Source organism: Sesamum indicum, linkage group LG3 (genome assembly GCF_000512975.1).
Source record: "Sesamum indicum cultivar Zhongzhi No. 13 linkage group LG3, S_indicum_v1.0, whole genome shotgun sequence".
Taxonomy (NCBI): domain Eukaryota; kingdom Viridiplantae; phylum Streptophyta; class Magnoliopsida; order Lamiales; family Pedaliaceae; genus Sesamum; species Sesamum indicum.
Window position 1 is genome coordinate 7,905,961 of NC_026147.1, and position 25,274 is coordinate 7,931,234.

General features: G+C 34.1%; 3 protein-coding genes across 3 annotated transcripts; 2 read left to right on the top strand and 1 right to left on the bottom strand.

Annotated features, from left to right (window-relative positions):
- Positions 1 to 14,200, top strand: LOC105157616 (regulator of telomere elongation helicase 1; the record flags this gene model as incomplete). Its single annotated transcript, XM_011074035.2, has 24 exons — positions 1 to 87; positions 948 to 1,204; positions 1,990 to 2,138; positions 2,582 to 2,663; positions 2,734 to 2,881; positions 3,067 to 3,223; positions 3,495 to 3,671; positions 4,245 to 4,372; positions 4,490 to 4,535; positions 6,226 to 6,367; positions 6,460 to 6,614; positions 6,820 to 6,911; positions 6,983 to 7,090; positions 7,179 to 7,247; positions 7,789 to 7,875; positions 8,313 to 8,372; positions 8,475 to 8,590; positions 9,053 to 9,110; positions 9,206 to 9,311; positions 10,514 to 10,584; positions 10,677 to 11,210; positions 12,045 to 12,190; positions 13,477 to 13,559; positions 13,724 to 14,200. Coding segments are annotated over 23 exons (3,057 nt in total), but the record flags the coding sequence as incomplete, so codon positions are not given.
- On the bottom strand, positions 15,654 to 16,727 carry LOC105157617 (transcription repressor OFP14). The gene has a single exon (XM_011074036.2). It carries the CDS (start codon positions 16,709 to 16,711, stop codon positions 15,836 to 15,838), a length of 876 nt encoding a protein of 291 aa, XP_011072338.2. The 5' UTR covers positions 16,712 to 16,727; the 3' UTR covers positions 15,654 to 15,835.
- On the top strand, positions 19,602 to 21,641 carry LOC105157618. The gene is made up of 3 exons (XM_011074037.2): positions 19,602 to 19,837; positions 20,526 to 21,145; positions 21,473 to 21,641. The coding sequence occupies exons 1-2, from the start codon at positions 19,672 to 19,674 to the stop codon at positions 21,095 to 21,097; spliced, it is 738 nt and encodes a 245-aa protein (XP_011072339.1). The 5' UTR covers positions 19,602 to 19,671; the 3' UTR covers positions 21,098 to 21,145; positions 21,473 to 21,641.

Consider the following 25,274-nt stretch of genomic DNA (forward strand, 5'->3'; position numbering starts at 1 on the left):
ATCAGGGGAATCGATGTGGATTTCCCTTATGAGGCGTACGATTGCCAGCTCGTTTACATGGAAAAAGTCATCCAATCTATTCAAAACGTATGATGACTGTAAATTTCGTTGGTTTTGTTTTCCTGCTACTCTTTAAATTGATAGAGGTTATACTTTTTGACTTCAATCTAAGCACCACTTGTAGAGAACTTTAGTTTAGGTTTGGCCTCAGCCTTCTGATTCCTGTTGATTTTAATTGATCGGAATACAAAAGATGTGTGGATAATCAAGAACGGTGAAGAAAACACAATCGCCGGAGCATTGGGGTGTTTTTGAATTGAAATGAACTAAACGTAATCTTGCGACAGTTTATGGTGGTTTTATGTTCGATGTGCTGTTATCACGGGGCTCATTGTGTTATGAATAGAAAATTGTATTTCTAATCATTCTGGTAATTTGGCTTTAAAAAAGAAAAGGAAAAGGGAATTTTTCTTGGCAATATATAGTTAAATTTTGTATCCCAGATGCAATTTGAAGTATAAAATTACTCAAGCAATGGACCTTAGTTTTACTAGAAAGGTTAGTGATGGCATCTTGACCGTTTAATAATGTGGTGTGATTTCGAGATTTGAGTTGCAATTGTCTGTTAATTTTGGATTTGAGACCCTATGGGAACCACAATCTTTTCGAGCACATCATTTTCATATTCCTCAAGTTTTTGCTTTATTTAGAATTTTCTTTCTAGAACTTGTATGTTCCTGTGTCGCTCTCATTATATTGAAGATTCCATGTCTCTTGCTTCATGACAACCTGCGGTCTGCATTTTGTTCTTCCTTGTGAGACATGATTAGCAAGCACCAAACATTTTCTTAGTCCCTGAGAATTCTGTCTACCAATTATCCATATAATTTGCTATCCGCACACCATTCAAATCTGTATCAATTCTGTTTCATTGTTTATGATGGCAGAAATGTAATGCCCTATTGGAGAGCCCAACTGGAACTGGGAAGACACTATGCCTGCTATGTGCTACATTAGCTTGGAGGAAAAGTTTGGGCGAATTCTCGAGAGGCCGGAGTGAAAGAAGTAATACCAGAGGAAGTCAGTATTCAGATGATGAACTGCCACAATCCCAGTCTTCTAGTGTTCCCACCATAATTTACACATCACGCACCCACAGCCAGATTAGGCAAGTGATTCAAGAGCTGAAGAGGTCTAACTACAGGTCAGGTCCGGCCCTCTATTTTGGCTCTGGCAACTGGTGACAGTTTCTGTCACTAATGACGAAGCATCACAAATGAGATTCATGCAACCAATAATTATTTGGTTTTTGTTTGCTGCCTAATGATTTAATTTGAAGTCTAGTAGCTGATGAACAATTGTTCTGAATATATGGTAAGCTGGTGGATGCATGGAAAGCCAATATCTGGAGAATGTATCTTGATATACTTGTTTTTCCGATAAATAAAGTCCCAAGATTTTCAATTCGAATATTGTTTTCTACATAATCTTCTCACCTGATGAAAAGCTGGGTAAATTGTTTATTGAGAGAACCTTTCCTCAAAAGTCGAAACACGGAACTTCATTGATTATTTATGGAAATCCTTGAAGACAAAGAAACATATCCCACATTCTTAAAATTTTGCTGACTGGGCTGCTTGTGGATCGTGCGACTGTGAGAATTATTTCCAGACACTTCAGTGACTATGATAGGATACATCCAGCCCGTTTCAAGTAGTAAATTGACTGACTATCTGCATGCAACATCTTACTTAGTATTTTTTATTTATTTATGCTGGGGTGGGGAGAGGTCTATGTGCTGCTTTTGTTTAGTTCTGTTTTTCATGTAAATTTCTGCTTATGAAAACACTTGTCTTCATTAAATAGACTGGTCTTGATAATCTTTTCTTTAAAAGCAGTCTTTCTGGAATGATTAGGTTATTTAAGATGGATACGTATATTTGCTGATATAGTAGATTGACTTAACGAGTTAAGTTTGACGATGGTCAGGCCCAAAATGGTGGTGTTGGGATCTAGAGAGCAGTTGTGCATTCATGACCAAGTAAGTTTACTTCGTGGAAAGGCACAGACAAATGCCTGCCAAACTTTATGCAAAAAGCACACCAAGCGTTATTGTGCTCATTTTTCACGCGTGACAGGTATTTCTTTATGAATCAGTTGTCAAATGTGTGATCGACTATCATTATGTGATTCAGTTGCTGCAATTGATATATCATCAGTATCCTCTTCTTTGTTATATTAGCTTAGTTAATTAGTTATATACTTGCAACTGTCTAAACTAATATTTTGCGAATCGCTTGTGCACTTTCGAAATTATTAGGCCACTTTGAGAGCTATAGTTGCCAGATCTAAAGAAAGCTGTCCAATGCATTTGGTCAATTATTTTTCTCTGGTCTTTGGTGATGAAATTTCTGCCTTAAGGTGTAGCAGTCGATGCCTTTGTATGCAGTTTGCTATAGCGCTATATGCTAAAAAAAAGTAATGTGAGGTCATATCAACTTTTTATGATCGTAAAATTTTATAATACTACGTACCATAGAAATGTTTTGTACCGAATCACTTTGTTTCTTGCCTTATGCAGAGTTTGTGAAGAAGAATCCTAGTATTGGAGACGACCCGATTGATATAGAGGACTTGGTCAATATTGGAAGAAGCTCTGGACCGTAGGTTTCTCGTTTTGATGGCTATTTATACCAGAAGTTGAACTTTCAAATAATATGTTTCTATCTTTAGGTGCCCTTATTACCTGTCGCGGGAGCTTCATAAGGATGTTGACATCTTATTTGCGCCTTACAACTATCTTATCGATCGTGGAAACAGGAGATCTCTGAAAATTGACTGGAATAACAGCATCCTTATTTTTGATGAAGCTCACAACTTAGTATGTATATATATGCCTTTTTTGCACTATGATATCTGCTCCTCGTCTTTGCATTCGGTTTATCAATGTTCAATGTGTAATGTTTTGCAGATTGCATAGAAAAACAAACCTTTACAAGTCAAACAGCTTATTGCAGGCAATCTTGCTTAACAAGCTTAAGTGCTGACAATTGGTTTTGAATGCAGGAAGGCTTGTGCGCTGATGCAGCTTCTTTTGACCTGCCTTCAGGTCTTTTGACAGCTTGCATATCTGAAGCAAAAAATTGCATTGATCTTTCCATTACTAGGAGGGAAAAATCAAGTGACAAATCTTGTAATCCAGATAATTTTGCTATTCTCAGAGGTAACAGTGAGCTTTTGCCTAAGATTCTTTCTCAAATAAATTATTGGTTTCATAAAATATTTGATGCTGCTGATCCTGAACATGCATTTATGTCCCATATCACTTCTATCATAGTTGGTTTTAAATTTATACACTTTGACTATGACATGCTGAACTTGATCTTTCCCCTCCAATGTTTGATCTACCTTTCACCATGCTTAAGTATGTGCTTTTGGTTATTGTATGCCCAATTGCTGGATCATTATACTGGTCAATTATGGTGTTCCTGCAGCACTTCTTTTGAAGCTTGAGAAGAGAATAGCGGAGGTGCCAATTGAATCCAGAGAGTTAGGTTTTACAAAGCCTGGCCCATACATTTATGAGCTACTAGCTGAGCTAAATATAACTCAGAAAACTGCCAACATGCTCACTGATATCATTGATAAAGCATGTGCACTTCTTGAAGAAGGTACTCCCAGCAGTTACCCTTGCCTCTCAAGATCTTACTCTATGTTCCTATATTTCAAGGTTATAAAATAGTAACTATGTTTGGATGTGTGTTATAATTCAGAAGAAAAATTAACTTTTTTGTATTACTTTTGGGAATTATGTTGCCATTTCCATTTCCAGTTTTCCTGTAAAATGTGGATAGGATCAGGTCAGTCTGAAAAAGTTTGGTTTTAGAATGCATTCTTTTTTTCTTTTCTCACTGCCAATGTACTCCATTTTTAATTTTGAGCTGCATCTTCAAAATACTTTATTCAAATATTTAATTTTCTGTCATACTCCCGACAAAGCAACCCACTACTAAATCTCTCAAACTCATTTTATAAACATCAGCTTCATTAAAAAATGAGAACAAATATGTGGAGACAAAACTGACCATCACTATGGTTTCTCTAAATGTTGCCACAATGTATTTGCTTTCTCCCTTTCTGCTGTTTTTTGATGAATCAAACTATACTTTTCAGCTGAGTTTAATATCTTCCCAATCCTATTCTATTCATTATCTTATTTTCCAGTCCTATGACTTGTCCTTCAGATGCAAGCACTAATGAAAGTGGAGGATCAAATAAAATAAATGGGAATGTTTTCAGGCTGGAAAGCATGGGTGACATTCTTAGACTGATCTTCAAGGATAATAGTAATGCTCATGCTCATTATTACCGTGTAAGTTTATCAATTCCTTGTATAATTGCCTACATCATTGACAAGTTGTGTTTTGTTGATGCCATCTTCTTGAGGCATATATCTGAGATGATTTATTGGCCTTTGACGTTTTGACAGGTGCATGTTCAGGAAGTTGAAGCTAGCGCCACAGATGCCTTTAGAGGTAGTCCACAGACTTCCTTCCCATTTTAAAGATGGACATCATTGAGCTTCATTTTCCATATTTCTGACTTTTTTGTTAAGTCCATACATTTTCTTGAATGTAAACCTACCATTTTAATGTACTTGTTTCCTCTTTATAACATTTTACTACAATGCAGTTAATCCTAGTCAAGGCATGCTCTGCTTGCAAAAAAGTTAATGAACTTGAATTGGCTTCCTGTTGGTTATCTACCTCCAAAACAGAACCAACAGAATTTATGATCCTGATAGGTGGAGATGTTGAATATAAAGACTCGTACCATTTGAAGAATTTGTTTATGCTTTGGGTTTTAAGAAACTTGATAAAAATTTGAATTTTGACCTGGAAGAATAACATATCCTATCACTTTTAGGTCACTGAAATTATTCTTTTAAGTTGCCTGAGCAAAGAGCTCTGTTGTTGGTGCTTTAGCTTACAAATTCTGGTGTCTTTTCAGCACTTACGAATTAAACCAATTAGTTTCTTGATTTGGACTTTCCTTTTAGACTTTTGTAAAGCCCCATCTAGCTACTCTAGGTTGGGGGATAGGTCCTGGGGGGTTGAACCTTAGCGGCCTAGAGTGGTCAATACTATGCTATGGGTGCGCGTGCGTTCATCTTCGGCGCAAGAGCGCTTGATCAGTGAGCTATTACGCACTCTTTTAAGACTGGCTGCTTCTAGGCCCTGCAACCCTCACTTACACTAGTTAAAATAAAACTCAAACGCGTCATATTTTTCTTGAAAGTGTAATATATTACTGTCGTTACCTAGTCAAATTAATTTTCTCGTAAGAGTATTATCCTGCACTTTCCTTATTTTGTTTTTAGTACACTTTAGATATGTAAACATTTATGTTTGGTCTTTCTCTTCACATAAATTATTTGGCTTAAGAATTGTGCGTCATGGAAGATCATGTTTTACAATTGTTGCCTGGCAATTTCACATCTTGCCTCATCAAACCTGATAACTTCGATATTAAATGAGAAAAAAAAAATTGCCATGCTTTCCTTTATTTTAAATGAGCCTACTCTGTTTCTGTTGACATTATAACTGGAGCCAACACATGAAGTGGATATTTTGTGAAAAAGGATTTAAAGATGCTCAAAAAGTTTTAATATATACCATTATTCTTGATGTTTGATTTATGCCTGTGAACGAAATGAAACAGAATGCATTTTTGTCTTGTATGTGAGCGTCTGATGCTTAAGATGTGTTCAAAATTCTACCCTTTGATGCATTTGGCTTAGCGGAATAGACACACACCATCAGGTGCTTCCTGAAGGCAACATTTAGGTGCTTGTGCATGCATGATCACATCTGCTTGCTCATCTCTGCACCATATTATTATGTCTTCATTTAAAGCATCATTTATCTCCCAGTATTGTATCGGCTCCCAGTTGTAGATCATAGTTTAGACTAACTCCATGCATTTCATCAACATTATAGCTTGAAATGCTTAAGATGAATTTACATGTGCTCATCAAAGAGTTTGTTTTCTGATTTTCTTGTTTGAATTAAGAATTGAAAAAGATGAGAGGAGGGAAACCAGAATGTGTTTTTCTTGTCTAATGATTTGTTTCTAAGATGTATCATTGACTAGTCCATATGCAGCTGTGTACGTACAAAGCATTGTGATTGATGCATATGAACTTTCGTCAATATTGAAAATTAGGGAAACCTTCCAGAATTCTAAGCTGGTGGTGCTTCAATCCTGGAATTGCCATGGAAGAGTTGTCGAGGCTAGGTGTTGGATCTGTCATTTTGACATCTGGCACATTATCACCAATGGATTCATTTGCAGAAGAATTGAAGTTGTGAGTTATAATTAATCAATATTAGTTCCTCAGAATCATGTTCTTGACACTTTCAGAGGATGAAATATTCATTAATGTTTTCCTTCTTGTAGAGAATTTCCAATACGTTTGGAGAATCCTCATGTCATATCAGGAAGCCAGATATGGGCTGGTGTTGCACCAGTTGGACCATCTGGTTACTCTTTCAATTCTTCATATCGTAGTCGTGGTTCTGTGGAGTACAAGTTGGAACTTGGCAATGCCATTGGTAAGCATAACTTATATGAAGAATAAGATGAGAAGTGGTGAATAGATATGACTTTCCGCTCTGTGTGACTGTATCTTTAGCAGGATTGTGGAGTATTCTATAGACAACCTTAATCGAGATTCTTTCAGTATCAACTAACCAATTTGCTGAGTTGTGAAACAAGAATTTATTTGGACAGATCACTAAAGTGGCATTTATGTGTCAGTCAATTTTGCTCGAATTGTACCCGATGGGCTGCTTGTTTTTTTTCCATCTTACTACCTTTTGGACCAATGCATCAGCTGCTGGAAAACTATGGTAAGGCATGTCATGTCAGGATCCAAAATTTTTCTTTCTGTCTTTCTCTTTATTGATTGTGGCTCATGCAGGGGCAACAAGGTTTATCCAATTCAGCTACCATCTGGGAAAGAATATGCAAGCATAAGTTACCTGTAGTGGAGCCTAGGCAATCCACACTCTTCCCTTTGGCAATTGAAGTAAGTTGCTCAAATGGAGAATTGTTTTTGTGCTTCTTGTTAAGCATTCTTTTGAAGATTTATAGCTGGTTCGTTCCTCCTTGATCAGGATTATATGACAAAGTTGAAGGAAACCTCCTCTTCTGGGGCAATTTTTTTTGCAGTGTGTCGTGGCAAGGTATGGGTAACTCCTGTATAAGTGACAAATTCCATCTTGTGCATAGTATTTGAGTGAAAACATTACTTGCATTCATGTGGTCTCTTTTCTTGAATCTTTTTTTATGCTGATACTTGGTGGACCAATCAAAACTTCAGATTGCTTTATTATGGACAAAATGTGATGAATTTTCTCATAAGACAATAGTTGATACATAATGCTGAATTATTACACTGGAATTGTGCCCAAGGGTTTAATCTGTCTAAATATACTTTATCCCAGTGATGCAATAATAATCAGTGAAGTGAATGACATGATCTAATAGGCCATTACATGCTGTCAAGATTGGCAAGAGTGTATTGCTAAAGTCAGCTGCAATATTTTAGTTCTGTTTGTTTTAATAGTTGTTCTAAAAAATGTTTACTCACCCCTATTCAGACTTTTTTCCAGTTTTGTTCTCTGTATGTGTGAAAAAAGATCTCTTCTGCATCTCAACAATTGATATCAAAATTTCATGGGCATGTAACATTATAGTTGTTATGTTTTCCAATCATATATACAGGTGAGTGAAGGATTGGATTTTGCTGACCATGCTGGCAGAGCTGTGGTGATCACAGGGTTGCCATTTGCCACCATGACTGATCCGAAGGTTTTGTCTTATTGTGCCCTTTGCCTTTATATCTGTACCTATGTCAATTTTTCACTTGGAAAACTACACTGGATCTTAGTCGGTGATGTGATCTCATATGTATTTCAAAAGCTTCCTTTCTCACTTTGATATATGCAAACTCATTCTACATTAGTTGCCCGATTCGGAAATATTCTCCTTATAATCATTCCAATGGCTGTTGATTAATATTAAGCTGTGAATGATTCAGTTCTTCAAAACTTTTGGTTCATATCTTACCTCATACATAGAGTTCATTTATTCCAGTGAGTGTAGCGTGTATGCATATTTAGTCCAGTCCATCAAATATGTAAAGAACTCTAATATTTTTTTTCATAAGTCTATGCATGTTCAAATTTGAACATTGATTTTTCCTTCAAATATGTCACGGATCATTCCATGTTTTTTCCTGGGGACAGATTCGACTAAAACGGGAGTACTTGGATCAACATGCACAGTCACATAAGATTGGAGACAAGGTAGCTTTATGCTAACAAAACGAAGTTGTACAGTTCTTATATGGAGAATTCCCTTTCATGCTTTGAATATTGTGAATTATTCTAATGACTGTAAATGGTCAGGGTCTGACTGGAGAAGAGTGGTATTCTCAACAAGCATCACGAGCTGTGAATCAGGCTGTAGGCCGTGTTATTCGTCATCGGCATGATTATGGAGCAATTATATTTTGCGATGAGAGGTAGTAAAAGCTTGATGCTGAAAATTTTGACATTAATATATTGCAGTTCATGAGCAATGTTTTCAGTTAAATTAAATTATTCACTTTATCTATTTCCCATCTTCAGAATTTTAAATTAGGTACTTAATTAAACTTCTAGTGTATCATTCAGTTCCCAAACTATTAGATTGCACCAGGTGTCTTCCCTTGAGACTTTCTATAGCTCATGATTGAAACCCTGGAGCAATATAACAACTCCTGATGGCTTTATACCCAGTTAGTGGCCGAATTGGCTTTCTGCATTTGCTGAATTCAAATGTTTCATTGCATATCCCCTGTAGCTTCAAAATTGTTTCATAATTGCTTTCAGTTATTAAATTATGGTTTTATGGCTATTTTACCGTAATTAGCCAATTTGTATCATGGAAACAAGTTAGAGTACACCGTGGAAGTTTCTATAATTCTTCCCTTTGTTGCAAATAGGTTCACCTATTCAAACCGCCAGTCTCAAGTATCATTGTGGATACAACCTCATATCAAAGTGCGGTTTGTCTGTCAGCACGCTTTTCTTGTTCTCCTTCTTTTCTTTTTTCTCTGCTTGTTGCCATTATTCAAGTATCAAATTTGCACTTGCAGTGTTACTCCAAGTTTGGTGATGTAGTTTACACATTGACTCGTTTCTTTCGAGATGGTGGCCATCGTGGCCCTCCCAAGCTGGAATTGGCACAAAACGAGGATCAGGGTAAAGTTTCTTACATTTGCTAATGTGGTGATGTTTATTCTTCTGGTAATTCCGATTTACTTTATATGACTAATCCAATCCTTATTTGCTCATGTATATAAATAATGTTATTGCTTGGTATGTGGACATCTAGTACACCACAAAGTTCTTTTGATTTTATATTCTAGAAAACATGTGTGGCATAAGCATACAATATAATATCTAAAAAATAATAATAAAGTATAAGTAGTCATTTGTGGCAATTGCAATGGCTTTGTTACTTTTTCACGATCTTCCTTATATGAAAACACAATCAAAACACAAAGGAACAAAATGATATAATAAAGTTGATTATCGCTCACATCTTTCACCCAGAAAGATGCATAAGTCCATTTTGATCACATAAATCACCAGCAACTTTGGAGTGTGAGTGCAACCTTTAGCTGCTTTGGAATCTTTAATTCACGAACTAATGTTCTTAAATTGCTACAAGAAGGCTTCAGACATTGTGGATGGGGTGGTAATACGGAGGTGAAATTGTTGGGGGTGGATGATGCACATGTTGATGCTTGCTTGGTGAGAGAGAGGTGGTGCCGTTAGGGGATGAGTCAGATGACTGTCAAGGAAACAAAATATCAACCCATGAAATTTGTTACGGAACTATGGCAAAGACAAATGATCATTATGAAATGATGGAAGGTAACAGAAGAGAGAAATTATGGAGAGTAAACTGACAAAAAATAAAAAATAAAATTAAGAACAATGAAAGGAAAGAGATTCTGGGTCTGAGTAGTTGACTAGCATTTTGCTGTTTTGCTGATTTTTTTTTTTTGGGTAGAATTTTTGCTAATAATGTACAAAATATAAATTAGGATGATGATGCCTTGCTAATCACTTGATCTAGTCTGCTGTGCAGCATTGTTGCTAAGGTTAGTAAATACTGTAGTATGTGAAATTAATAAATGCATAAACTGCGAATGCTCTTAGAAAGTTCTCAACTTTCTTGCTCCCATGCTTGCTCTTTATGTGGCTTATGCCTCTTGTCATCTTCCTGTCGAACCATATTTGGTTTATCTGATTGTTGATATTTTTGGGGGGCAAAGGATGGACTCTGGACTCCTGTTTTGAACTGAAAAGCTGAAGATATGGTATTATGGTCACAGTGTTACATTTTGCTAATGTGGTACACTGGTATAATAAGATCTTTAGTTCTATCATTGCAGAAAACGTGAGAATTTTGCAAAGCTCCCAACTCTCTGATAAGTTTCACCTTGAAAAGGTTATTGCTCCCCAGGTAATTTGAGTCCCTTGACATTGCTTTTGCTGAAATCTGATGCCCTACTGTATCCTGTTGATACCCGCTTTCTCATTGGAATACATCTTCAGACGACAGCAATACAATCAACTAGCTTCTCGGGCTCTACATCTTTTACCAAACAAGCCAAGCAAGGAAATATTTCTAGCCATCTTACAGAAATACCTCCTGCCAATCGCTCATCTCTGACATCAGACAAGAATTTTCAAGATTCAATTTTGAAGTGTTCAAGTTATCTGACACACACAGGGAAAGAATCTTTCATCAGTGGGAAGAAGAGTACACAAGATTTGGATGGAGAAAGTGGTGACCTTGCACCTTGTATATTGAAAAAACAAAGATTGCTGATAGCAGGGCCCGATCAGTTAAAACTTAAAGAACAGTTCGATAATCACTTCAATAATTTAGTAAAGAATGAAAGTTCACGGTTTTGCCAGAATGTCAGCACACAGAATCATCATGAAAAAGGAGAAGTGTTGGTTAATGATGAAATTATTACTCAAAAGGAGACTGTTGCACATAACATTCAGGAACACAAGGATCTTGGGTCTCAGGCTGCACATCGCAATAATGAGGAGATAAAGGGATCAGCTTTTCTCATCCAGGTGAAGTATTTTAACATTATCACTATCTTTTTCATTATCCGGTTGACTTCTGTATATGGGCTTGCTTCAGATGCAGCCTCAAGATTGTCAGATGTGTGACAACTGATAAATTGTTCCTGTGTGCTTGCTAGTTGGTATTAGATAACCTTGAGTGTTGATGTTATTCTGTACTTCTCTGAGACTTATAATTTGATTGAATAGACATAGGAATTTAATACACTAAATCAACCCACTATCTGGCAGATGCTATAACTCCTGACACGTATGATGCCACATGACTCTGTAAGCTACTGGTTGGTATGTCTCCTTGATTTTGGAGTATTACTGAGTCACAGCACTGACACAAACTTGTGAACTTTTTATTCTACAAACCATGAACAAGACCTGGGAAGAAAATAACTCATTGGTTTTTAGGCATATTAATTTGAAATTTGGTCCTTCAATGTAGAACCTTTAGAGATTGACATAAATTGTTGAATACTTCAAGACATACACCTTCTCTAATGCAGCCATGTTTGATTCTGCAAGCGTGCTGCTTGTGTTCCTGGAAGTAGGACTGTCTCTCTCTCTCTCTCACACACACACACACATGCAGATATGCCCCAACCCCTGACTGCTGTGTCTATACAAGCAGATTGGATCTGAACATGTTAGATCCTATGAGAGAAGAAAAAACTCATTAATGATTTGTGCATATATTTTTTATGTTTAGGCTTTTCATTTCTGAAGTAAAGATGCGTCTGATCCAATCATTATATGCGGGTTTCTCTTCTCCATGCAGTATATTGTGTGAAGAAAAGTTGCCTAATCAATCTGTATGTATATAACCTGCAGGTTCGAGAAAAGCTTACTGATGCAGAGTACAGAGAATTTGTAGGCTTTATGAAGGCACTGAAGTCGAAAGCAATGAAGATAGGCCATGTTCTGCAATCCATTGCAAGATTATTTTCAGTTCCGGACAGGCTCTCACTTCTTCACGGGTATCGGATTTAATTTAACAAAGAGTTGTTTTCTGTCATCAACATTATTCTTCTACTGTTATCATCTGGTCATGCTCTTGAGGTACCACCAGTAGTTGATACATGCTGCCCCATTTGCTGATTTTAGAGTGGGGTTGCCCCTAAGCTCCTCTAGGAGCAAATAGGCAAAGTGAGAGGTGATGGAGAAGGTGGGAGAAACAGATGGTGGGATGGCTGTTTTGCGGAAGCAAATGAAAAAATTGTTGAAGTTTGGAAAAAATGTATACTTGTGGGTCGATGAGACTGAGAGACACAGAATTGGATAGGATGGAAGGTGGATTGGTGCAGGGAAGGCAGTAGCCATTTAGGAAAGAAATTATTAAACTATCCTTTATAACTGAGGTCAAAAGTCGAAAGCCTTTCTGCTGTATTCATTATGAGACTTATCAGTTGCGCAAGAACGTAGTTTCGTATTTCTGATTGCATAAGCTCCAAGGATATCCTGCTTCAACAAAATTTTCATCTTCACTTTATGCCACTCATAATGTTCAGCTTTATCTCGTCTTTGATCAAGATTTTCTCAGGCTTTGCAGGCAATGCAAGTAAAATTACTGCAAGCAAAACATAGGCTCCCTTACTCTTGGTTACTCTATTTGACAAGATGTTTGTGACTCGTAGACAAGTCATGTTCTACATTTATAAGTTGCCTAAAGAAACTATTGCCCTATATCTGCTCCAAACAAAAGGGAGTTTCTGGAGGCTGATAATCAGCGAGAAATATGTAATGCCACATTTGAGAACACATGTTGGCTGTTCTATAACTTAACTCCAATTGATATCAACTTCTCCTATCCTTTTTCAAATGCTGGTTGTAATGATGATGGAACTTATTTTAATCACCCAAATGGATTAATGCTGATAACAAATTTGTTGTAACCAGGAATCTGCTTTCTCCATCATTGGTATGTCTTGGTACTTACGTTGATGGTTTCGAGTCATTGGGAAATCTTGTATAGAATATGTTTCTGGTTGCGATTCCTTTGTGTGATACCTATATGAATTATGTTGATGCATATTCTCTTAAAAGATAATCATAAAATAGAATCTGCCAAAGTCGGTGTTTCTTTATTTGCTTGGGTAAGAGTATCAGATGCTCATTAGTTTCTAGAATCTTCTCGTTGCGGGGTTTTGCTTGATCATTTCATTTCCCCATATATTGGAGGTTCACTGCTTGGTTTAATGTTCTAACTTCATCCTGAGTCATAAAACTATGAGTTGCTTAAGTATCTCTCTTGAATTTGTGACAGTTTCAAGGAGTATGTTCCTGCCAAGTATCATTCTTTATATCAGCATTACATGCGCAATAATAGCGATGCGGCTGGCGTTTAAAGTAAGGAACTCTTCTCTACTTGATGGATTTATATTTTGTACCATCATTTGTAGTCTTGATGGAAGTTATATTTTAGAATTAGTGATGCAAATGAAACACATAACCACTTTTGACAAGCTTTCTTATTCCTGATGACATTTTAAGCCTTGTGTCTCGTTTCGCAGAGTTCATAAGTAAAGCATTTTGAGATTATCACAACTTTTTATGAGGAGAAAAGGTTGTCTTGGTGTGCGATTTCCAGCAAAACAAGCTTTGGCAAGTGCTATTATTACGTCTGAAAGTCTATCTAATATCCAAATTCGAAAGTAAGAGTTGAAACCACCTCAAGTTACGCAGAATCTAAGGATACGACGGGTTAATGTTATGATTTTTCACCAAGATCCCTTTGCTTCCTGTTGTAAAGTTAGGTAGGATGTCGAAACGAGTAAAAATATTTCAAAGCTACAAACCACATTATGGTAAAGTGTAGAGTAGAAGAAGCATATCCAGTTTATATGTGGCATTTTTCATTTCAAGTGGCTGGATTTGCTCTATGGTTTGTGCAACCGTTGCCATTGCAGATTCAGAAATAGTGCAAGTCTTTGATGTATGTTTGTAGCTCCAAAATCAAAGGTCTTTGGGTCGTATTATCAACAAATATCCATCCCTAGGTACGCAAATTTCAAACGTCTACGTTTAATGTAATTTATAAAAAAAAAAAAAAATTATCTTTTTATTTTATTTTTTAAAAATAAAGCAATTTACTGTATATATAAAAAAATACAAAAATAAAAGATGACTGTTCCTTAAAATACAAAATAAAAGTTTGAAAAATATTTTGATTTTTTTCAGCTGTATTGTATATTTAATTCTCATCTTCTGATATTTATATGTTTTCATTTCCAGATAAAATATGGTCAAAACCATCAACGATGAACTGAATTTATGAGATTAATTATGAATTAGAAAGTTGTGTGCATGTAACCTTGTATTCTGTTGAAATTTTGATATTTGTAAAATACAGATATAATTATGTTATTGAAAGTATCAATTTATGTAATTATATTTCCAGAATATGGTTTTATCAAATAAAACCAAAGTGGTAGGTTTGAACAAAGTTGTAATTTGATTGGTAAATTTCAATTATTATTAAGGTAAGTTACAACCAACTTCCATGAGTTTTTATATAATTATAAATATTTTCTTATTGTTTCAACAAAGTATTGCCACAGATTTTGCTCATGATTAGCTCTAATTTTGAACATTTACAATATAGTGATATACTATTTGAAATATATATAGATTATATATACGTATAATTAATTTAAAATTTAAATAATATAAGGGATAATTACACTCTCCTTCCTTGAAATTTAATATAATTATAGATAGATTTTCTGTGGTTTGAAAAATAATATTTAGTTTCCTGATGTTTGTTTTATCTAATAAATAATTTCCTCTATTAATCAAAATTTATCGAATTTACTTATATTAATAAAAAAAAAAGATAAAAATTCGTAATTACTTTCTATTAACTTATTGCTGATTTATTGCAGGTCAAATAAATCTTTTTATTATCAAATTATCCCTATATATCTTCATACGTTAATACATGTGAGGAGGTATATTCTCACAGTTATAAGACTAGTTTAGTCTAAAAAAAGTATTTGACTTATAATAAATCAGTAATAAGTCAATTAAGAGTAAATATTAATTTTCGTTCATTTTTTTTTGTTAATATTAGCAAATTCAGTTAATTTTGACTAACGGAATGACCCATTTGTTAGATGAAAGCACATTTTAGATGTAGTAAATGTTATTTTTTAAACTATAAGGAATTTACGTGTAATTAAACCGAAAAGAGAATGTAATTGTCGATAATATAATTATACCTTTTCAAGATAAATACTAGAATAAAATAAACAAAAAAAAAGTGAAAAGGTAAAAGTTGGGAGAAGTTATTGAGAAAATTGTGGGGAAAGAAAAAAAAAAAACGTGGAAGTTGAGAGACGGAATTGGGGTTGAGAAAAGAAAAGAAAAAAAATGATTGAAATATTTATTTTTTCTTTAAAAAAAGACATTCTTAAAAAATTGAGATATCAAAAATGTGCACTTCAGTATATTTTAAAGTTTTAATGCTTGTTCATCGAAAAATACACACAAATACACGCGCAAATACATACATATACGTACACCTACAGGAAAAAGTAATACACACATACGGAAATAAAAACAACAGTTTTGTATTTATTGAAAAGACTTAATTAATTGGTTCATGCATGCACTGCGCCTCCCCTTCAATTAAGATTGAGCCGCCTTCTCCCAGCTCCGCCGTTCCACGGCCGACGGCTGACCGGAATTCTACCGGAGTTCTCTCGCAGACCCACGATCACGTCCACAAACGCTCGCAGTATAAATCTATACGACTTCTTGTTATTCAAATCCAAGTAACAGAACAAAAGCTCCTCCAGAAACTTCCAGTCCACTTTTCCGTTATGCTCCACACGCGCCTCCACCATCTCCTGCATCGAAAGCCGGAAATCCTCGTACGGGCTCGGCGAGTACGTCAAAAGAGCGATGAAATCGTCCGGCGCAGAGGAATCGTTCGCCGCGATCTCCGGGGCTTCCTCCGACTCCACCGAGGAATCATTCGTGGACGAGGCCGAGGAAGAGCAGGGCTCGTCCATGATGAGCGAGCTCGTCGAGCCGGAGGAGACGAAGAACCTCGCCGAGCGGCAGAGGTTTTGCGGCAGAGGAAGGTCGAGCAGCCTCGGCGACTCCAGCAAAAACGCGGCCGTTTTCGGCTCAGTTTCCTTCGAGGTCTCCTCTTCGTACTCCTTCTGGTAGAGTGACCTGAAATTCTCAAACAAGAACTGGTCGACATCGGACAACGTCGCGGCGTCGGTCTCCTTCTTGCCGCCCCTGGACGTAAACGACGGCGTTTTGGGGTGCTTGCAACTACGTAACGGTAACTGGATTTGTTTCTTGGAAATTTTGATTTTTGATAGGCATTCTTGAAATGATTTCTGAATTTGCTTTGGCATTTTCCCTTTTTTTTTTTTTTGGTTGAAATTTTGGATTTTTCTCAATGGGATTGAAGTGAAAAATTGGAAGCATGGGGTGTTGTATTTATAGTGAAATTTCAAAATAAAAACAAAATTTAGGAGTGACATTAAATTAGAATTTAATAATGGACGTTTTTTATCATACACCATAAAGATATATGGTAAGTAATTTTAATGGCAATATTTACTGCAAAGTTTTTTTACTACTGCTTTTTTACTTTTTATGTTAATCAATCTTATCCATATATCAGTCAAATATAATTCACCTACCAATAATATTTTAGCCTAATGATTAAAGTTGATGTCTTATGAATAAATTTGAGTCATAATATAAACATTCGTGTGTTTATCTTACTTTATATGATGAGTTTAGTATAATTTATTCAATAATTTTTGTTATATATATTGATGTATTAACCTAATTAATGTATCATTTAAATTGTTTGATTTACCAAAATATTAGTATAGTCATATAATTACCACTTCTATCACTATATATATATATATATAATTCACCCTCATTGTGTTTTTTTTTAATTGGGTTTTAATGTAGTAGGTGAAATTTAGGTGTATAAAGCTTTTGCCCAATTATTATTTGGGTAAATTTCATTTAAAGAATGATTCTTTTTTTGTTTTTTGAATAAATATGATGAGTGGTAGCAAGTATTAAATATCATTCCCCCTTTTTTTTTTTTGTTTTTCTCTCTTTATTTTTATGTAAACTGGTTTCATACTTATTGAATGCTTATAGGTAACTGTATCTACTCACTGGATTTTCAAATTAATGCTTATTAATAATCTTTTCAACAATTTATTATGAAAAATTTAAAAATAAAAACAATTATAATATTATCTAAAATTTCTAACATTTTAAATTTGTGGGCTGCATCCATGCCTTTTCAAAGCTTGTACACCATTTATATTTTTAAAAGTATATATATATTTTTTTTAAAAAAAGAGGCATGAATTAGGACACCTGAAATAATATTTTTAATACAAATAAAAAAAAAGCGCGATTCTAATAATGCAGATACACGCCTGTAAAGTTTTTATTTTTTTTTTAAAAAATAAAATCGATGTGGTGGTGAGACTTTGACCAATCTGAATTTTGTTTATGGGATATGATTATGATAGTGTTTGACTGCAAAAATTCATAATGACAGTCAAATAATTAGTTTGGTAAAAGTAGTAGTTACCATGTGAACGGATTAATGCCTTAAATTTGTCAAAACATGATGCACAACATTATCAACATAATTCTTTTAGACCATATATATCTTTTCTGCACTTTTTCTTGTACTAATTTACCAAATTTTGAAAAATATTCTCGTTCAGGTCTGGTCAAACCAAAATCATTCTACATTAACAATATCGAATGTGGTCAAAATTGAGATTATCCATTATTGGTTGAACAGCATGAGGAAGATGATATAATTAAAATTCCTGGTTAGGGTGTTGTGTCTTCAACAATTGATGGGATGAGAAGCGAATGCAGGGGACATTGAGGAGCTTTCCCATGATATATATATGTAGAGTTTTATTACAATTCCAGTCCACAGGCACTTAGTGTTGCAAACATGTGTGGCAGCATCAATATTCTCACACCAATTTTCCAAACAACATCTTTACTTCTCAGCATTTCACAAAACATGAGAAACCATACCACACATTTTACATTTCCATTCACAAACACTAGCCACGAAAGCTTTCTTAAAAATAAAATAAGAACAAACTCATAACTTGCAAAATATTTCATAAAATCTAAAACTATGGTCGCCAGTTTTTCGGCTAAAATGATTTTGCGTGATAGATTAATTAATTTGCCTATTTAAAAGTATTAACCTACTTTATGTTTATATGATCGATCCATCAATATATATTTCTTTCTTTCTTTTTCTTTTGTACACACAAATTGCTTTTAAATTTATATTCTTTCAATTTAATAGCTATAAATTATTTATGTGACTTGTGGTTCATTCACCTAATTATATGTCAACTTGTGATGAACATCACAGTAATAATAATTATTATTTACATTAATATTTTCTAAAATATAATAAAATCATTATTTACTTTATAATTATAAAAATAACCCCTACCGGTCATTTAAAAAGACAAATTAAACAAAAACATGCTCCATTATTAAGTAATAAAAATATTTTAAGTACCATCAATAAATTATAGGACACAAAGCTACTAGTTACAAATATTACAACATTCAAAAATGTAAAAATATATTAAACGTAACACTTATTTTATATCTAACCTTGCATCAAACAATAAAAATCATACCAAAGATAAATACAAAATTCATCAACTATTACGTCATACTTTCATATGATAAATTCTGGTCAATTTTTTTCTGGAAAAAGAAAATATAACACACACACACATATATATATATATATATTTAAGTGTAGTTTGAACTCTAATGAAAACAATAATAGGAAGAAAACAAACTTACATAAATAAAGAAAGTGTTACGTATAACACGACCCCTTAAAGTCTTAAAAAAGGGCAAGACGATCCACTGACATGCTGTAAACTTTCTATGAAAAGTTAATGGATCAAATTGTCATTTTTTTCTTTATTTTGAGGGACTTTTTACCTATTAATATTTTTATAAGGGGTAGATTGCAATTAACACTATATAGGAAAAGCTATATTTTCTGGCCCTTATGTTAGGGTGTTTTTAATTTGATCTATTTATTATATCGTATTTTTTAAATTGAAATTTTTGTTAATTTTAGTCCTCACATGTAATATTTTGCCTAATAATGAATGGGAAATATATGAAAATGCAATTGAGGTAGACTGTGTTAATTATTGGACGAAAAATGAATGTAAGATTATGTAATATAATATAAAAAATCGTAATAAATAAAATCAAATTAAAAAAAAAAGACCATAACATATTGGACGAACGAAAAATGTTATTTTCCCACACTATATATATTAGTGCGTGCGTGTGTGTGTGTGTAAAAAACATATGTATATTGGTTCAAACACAATGCAAAATGCTTTGCTAATTACGCTGAATCAGAGAGAGGAGAGAGAGAGACGTCGGGATGGAGAGAGAAGCGAGGAGGAAGAAGATAGCGTCTCAAGGGAACGATCGTATGGCATTGATAACGGGCCGGATCCAGAACCGTGACCCGAACATTTCCAGGTCGTGCTCATTCTCCAGATATACAAATGAAGACGACGACGCTATCTTTCAGGATCACCGAAATGGTGCAATGAATTCAAGTCCCTCCTCAGTAGTTTTTTCCTCGTGTTTCATTTCTACGTTTGAATTGATTGATGGGTTGTTTAATTAAATGTTGAATCCTTGTTTGTGTGGTGTTGATGATATTTGATCCTGATTTGCATGACTAAATTGAGGTTTTGTTACTATTTTGATGGTATGAAAATTGTGAAAATATGTGAGGTTATGTAAGTTAGAATATTAATGTTGCCAAATATCAAGACAGCATTTACTGTTTGCATGCTTGATCTTAGATATTGGTTGGCCTATTGTAGCCACATTGTCTGAGGAATAGAAGTTAGAGCAGAAAAGGAAATAGAGGCACATAGTTATGGTTTTATCCATCAAAGGCACATAGTTATGGTTTTATACCTTGATGGATCTTACCCACCACAGGTTTGGATCAGATGACATGGAGGTAATGATCACAAATGGAGTTAATCAATAGTTTCCTTATATGGGATAGAAAATCTGTCCTGATTTAAAGCGTGATAGCTAGCGATCAAATTTGGCCGTTACTCGTGTTTCATTGGTTTTTGGTTCGGTTCACATGATATGGACTTGTGTTATGAGTTACAAACTACTGATGATTGAAAGTGTATTATATGTCGATTTTTCTAATATTTATGCTACATCATGATTGTTTATGGTGCTTCTCTATGATTGGTCTTGAAGGTGGAAATGATGTGCCTGATGCACAAATAAGCCATGATAATTGTGAGGAAGTTTCTAAAGCAAATGCATCAGGAATCAGAGTTTCTGATCTGCAGAAGCCTGAGCAATCATCTCTTGTCAATTCAAGTGTTTCCAACGCTGCAGACAAAGCAAATTTTCCTGACAAACCTTCTGAATACCATCGAGGTTTTATAACCCCCAAACAAGTAATTTTCAGTATTATCTCCTCAGAAGACACGCGAGCTATCTGTACATTTGTGATAGCCGTTCTTGTAGTTCTGTCCCACGTTAATCTTCCACACGATGTCGTAAAATCAAAGAGCCTTATTGCTTATAGGCCTCTCTACGCAGTCTTGTTAACAGACATGTTGATAGTGGCTGCAAGATTAGCACTTTATGCCCAAGGACAAGAGGTCGATAGCCAACCAAATATTGAGGTCGATGGATATAACTGGGTAGGAGCCATTAAGATGTTGGAATGGGGAGTGGTTCTGCATCATACACTACGTGCTATCTTAATAGACTGCAGCTTTTACTTGGCGATTGTTGTATGTGGCCTTTCTCTAGTGTAATGACTCTTGCATTTGTGAAAATTCGGCTCCTGGACTTGGTCTCATCCAGTAAGTATAACGTTTTCTTTCATCGACATTTTGGGTAGTCTTATCCGTTTTGGTTACGTTCTTGCCTCAGAATTGAATCTAAGCATGTTCTCGACTGACTTCTGCACTAAACTGTATTCTTATATGATGCTTGAGAATGTTCTGATGATTCTTGGCACCTTGCTAAGGTAGATAGATTTCTAGTTTTTTTTTTTATCTGAACAAATATTTCTAGTTCATGTAACTGACGCATCATAGTACTCATCTTGACTAGTATTTGTTGTTCGAAAGTAGATCAAAGAACTTTGATCGATTAATGCTATTGTCCAAAATTTGTTCTTGGTGCAGATGTGGTTATAACTTTGGGGTCACCGGGAGCCCCCTGGACTGGAGAAGCTTTGCTTTGATGAGTTACCAGGCATCATTAATGATGAAATTCCGGAATATGAATGCTAACATTCACTGGTCTATGTACTTAGTTTCCACTTTAGATGATATATATTAATAACTAGTTTCATGGTAGTTTTGTCGAAAAACTGCAAGCCACGTCCCTGTGATATGGGAAATGTGCAATTTACCCCTATGAAAAATAAATACTAAATTACCTCCATATCTTTTAAAAAATAAGCAATTACCCCCTTAAAGGGGAGGTGATTATCAGTCTCCACCATCCCCATCCCCACCCCGACCGGCACCGGCACCCCAACCCCGTGGCCAGCTCCAAGCTTCACCACCATCGCCACACCTCCAAGCTATGCGCCCTTTTCCAATTCCCGCCAATCGCCGCCCACCATCCCTCCCCTCGCCCCTTCCCCTCCCCTGCCGCCTCTATCCGTCCGTCTTCCCTTGTCTACTTTGTCTCCAGTAACACTAGATTATTGCAGAACAAAATTAGTTGATCATTAAAGGATCTAAAACTTTATTTTACAGAAAATTCTCTTGATTTTTAATAGCGAATAAACAGAATTAAAAAATAAATCAAATACTCAATTCATAAGCTCAAAATTGATAAATTCTAAAGTCTCATCTAACTCCACCTCGATTAATATTAAAATATCAAAATAGAGAGGAAAAGAAAGTAAAGATACATTCCTCCTTGCTACTACATTGAGTCAGAATCTATTCATTGCAATTTGCAGATATTGAAATATATATGAGAAAAGAGAGTTTTTAAAGCAACAGCCATTTCTAAGTTACCAACCATTTAACTTCATTACTTCTTCAACTTCAACTCTTACCAAAACTTTCGCTTTATCAATTTATGCTGCAATCTAAATTTCTATCCTATTTTTGTACCTATACATACGTACATCGGATATATAAAATTTACATAATTTGTATCATTAAAAATATATTTCGTACACGTCTCACATTCGTGTAGAATGATATATAAAAAAATAATCATTAGTTTTTATATGAACTTGGTGGGGAAGTATATTACAATATATCATTTCAGTACAATATCGGTCCCATTGTTGACGTGACGCAATCTGTACTGTTTCGAACTTTCAAACTTTATTACTATAAATTAAACACCCGTAAGGGTTAGAACTGTTGTGATCGATTAGTGATTAATAAATAAGATTCCTTAAAGGGTTCAATAAAAAACGAGTCGCGAGCATATCTTATTTCATTTTTCTTCCAATGGCTCAAGAATTTAAGGATGATAATCATGTTATCTCAGCTCTTTCGTACTTGTCTATATCCATGATTTTCTACATATGAGTACAATAGTTTTGAACAGACAACATTAACTTTGGACAGAAGGAATGAGCCTAGAGAGTATTATACATATATATATATATATATAAATATATAAATATGGTTAGTAGCTAGAGAAAATGCAGATAGAGATAGTGATACAGTCAAAATGGAGGGCCTACCTCATTTTATGGTGGTGAGCACTTTCAATCTGTTCCATCCATTCCTGCAATTTGACTCTAAGCTACAAACTATTATTCTAAATAGAATATGTAAGAACAGTACTTGATGTGCATGGAATTTTTCAAAGGGTATTTTAGTACATTTAGTTAAAAAAGATTTTTTTAAAGTAGCTCTATATAATTGAGAAATTTCATGTCCCACACTTAAATATTAAAACTGCCCAACTCGAACCGTTGGGCTTTGCAAGAAAATATAATGTTGTCATAAAGTAAAATATCGATATCATCGTTTATGATCTAGTTCAGTAGTTTCTATTTTTTTTTAAAAAAAATTAAATTTATTATATCATTCGATATACTTAAAGACAGATTTAAAACGATAATTATAATATCAGTAATGACTAAACAAAGCATATTTGTCTTGATTTTCTTGTATGAATACATAGTTTCTTCTATTACAAGACCACTACTAGGTTTCCATTTTACAAATTATAACATGGTTTGTCTACTTGTCTAAAGTCCCACTTGAGAGCATATATACCTCATGCAGTCTGTTAATGTGCCTGGAAATAAAAATTATTACAAATATTGTTAGAACATAAAAGAATTTCTAGAAATTGCAATTCTAAGTAAAAGATGGATGATTATTCTAACAGTTTTTGAACATACCTAATGTCAAATACAACAGAAGAATTCATCCTCGTTATAATAATAATGTAAATATTTTTACATAAGAAATAATTAGAGCTGTTACATCTAAGAGACTGATAATGACTCCAAATTTAATAATATTAATCACTTAAAAAATGTTCAATTATCATTTTATGACTACGTAGTCAATAATAATCATAATAATAATTATTATTTTTTAAGTAAATACAAGTTAAAGGAAAAAATAAAATAGAAGCAACAATTGAACAAGGGCAATTCAGAATTGGTAAATAGCAAAAATAAGACAATCGGTCCTATTTTAATAGTAATTATTGATTCAATATAAATATTTTATATTAATAATTAAAATATATAATATAATCGTAACCAATTCACTTAAAAAGAATCCCACTAAACAACATGCTTCGATCGTCTCGATCAAGAATAAGGAAGGGCAAAAACGTACATAATTATACTTACGACGTCTGGGAAAAAAATTATGAAATTCCTCTTTTTTCTTGAAAAAAAAATATCTGTTTAAAATTTATATTTTAAACAGATATTAATTAAAAGAGGATTTTACTCAAAAGCCCCTCACAATTCTTGAAATTACATTAAAGTGAAATTAATATATAATTTATGAGTATAGTAATCACACTATATTATATTTATTAAATTAATGAGCCGAAAAGGGAATCCAAAGTATAAAAACAAATGATATAAATTCCTTTACCGTTAGAAAGGTATTATTAATTGAATGTGAGCAGAAGTTTAAGTCAAATGTAGCAGCAGAATTCACTCTCTTTGTCTGTACAAAGAAGCTGGCACTTACCCCATAAATTTACTTAATTGCAGATCGACCCCTATAACATTAAGACCATTAATATTTATTAAAACATACTAAGATTAATTTAATTCTCCCGCTTACCTACTCTGGTTGTTGAATCTTTTCAATAGAATTTGATGATAAGTTGTGAAGAATATTTTGGTTACAACCGAAATAATTATTTAAATAAATATTTGATTATAAGTAATGGCCTAAATAATTATACAGGGAATATTGCATTGCATGTAGTCAAGTTATGTCAGTTAATTTAAATTAATATTGTCAATAATTTAGTTCTACAAATACTGATAAGGGTCGAAAAAAATATCGTATCAAGGCGCTCCAATCAAAACTTCTGGTCGACGAAATTTTCTATTTAAATTATAGTTTGTTTCTTGCAATACTGAATGACATTACTAGGAGTCGAATCCTAAAGTGACTCCAACAATCGAATCAGTAAAGTCAAATGAGGTCTAATTTAGTTGGAAAATGAAATTTAATTGTGGAGTCAAATCCTACTAATGTGGGATGTTGATCTATGTTAATAATTATTAATTAATTATAAATGTTTAATAGTAATAATTGATTATTAGTAAATGAAACTTAATATAACTATAATAGAAAAAAGAAAATTGTAAACAATATAGGTACTAGTTGGGTAATTAGGTTAAAATTTTATAGTAAGCATTAAAGCTGCAGAGCAATGACATTAGATTAATAGAGTCAGAATGTGTACTCAATAATATAAATATAAAAAAATTAATATATTTAAAAACTATAGTCTAAGATT

Coding starts and splice junctions, on each gene's coding strand:
- LOC105157617 (XM_011074036.2), bottom strand. CDS start 16,711: ATGTCACTCCTAAATTTTGTTTTTATTTTGAAATTTCACTATAAATAC.
- LOC105157618 (XM_011074037.2), top strand. CDS start 19,672: ATGGAGAGAGAAGCGAGGAGGAAGAAGATAGCGTCTCAAGGGAACGAT. Junction 19,838..20,525: donor CTTTCAGGATCACCGAAATG/GTGCAATGAATT, acceptor TTGGTCTTGAAG/GTGGAAATGATGTGCCTGAT.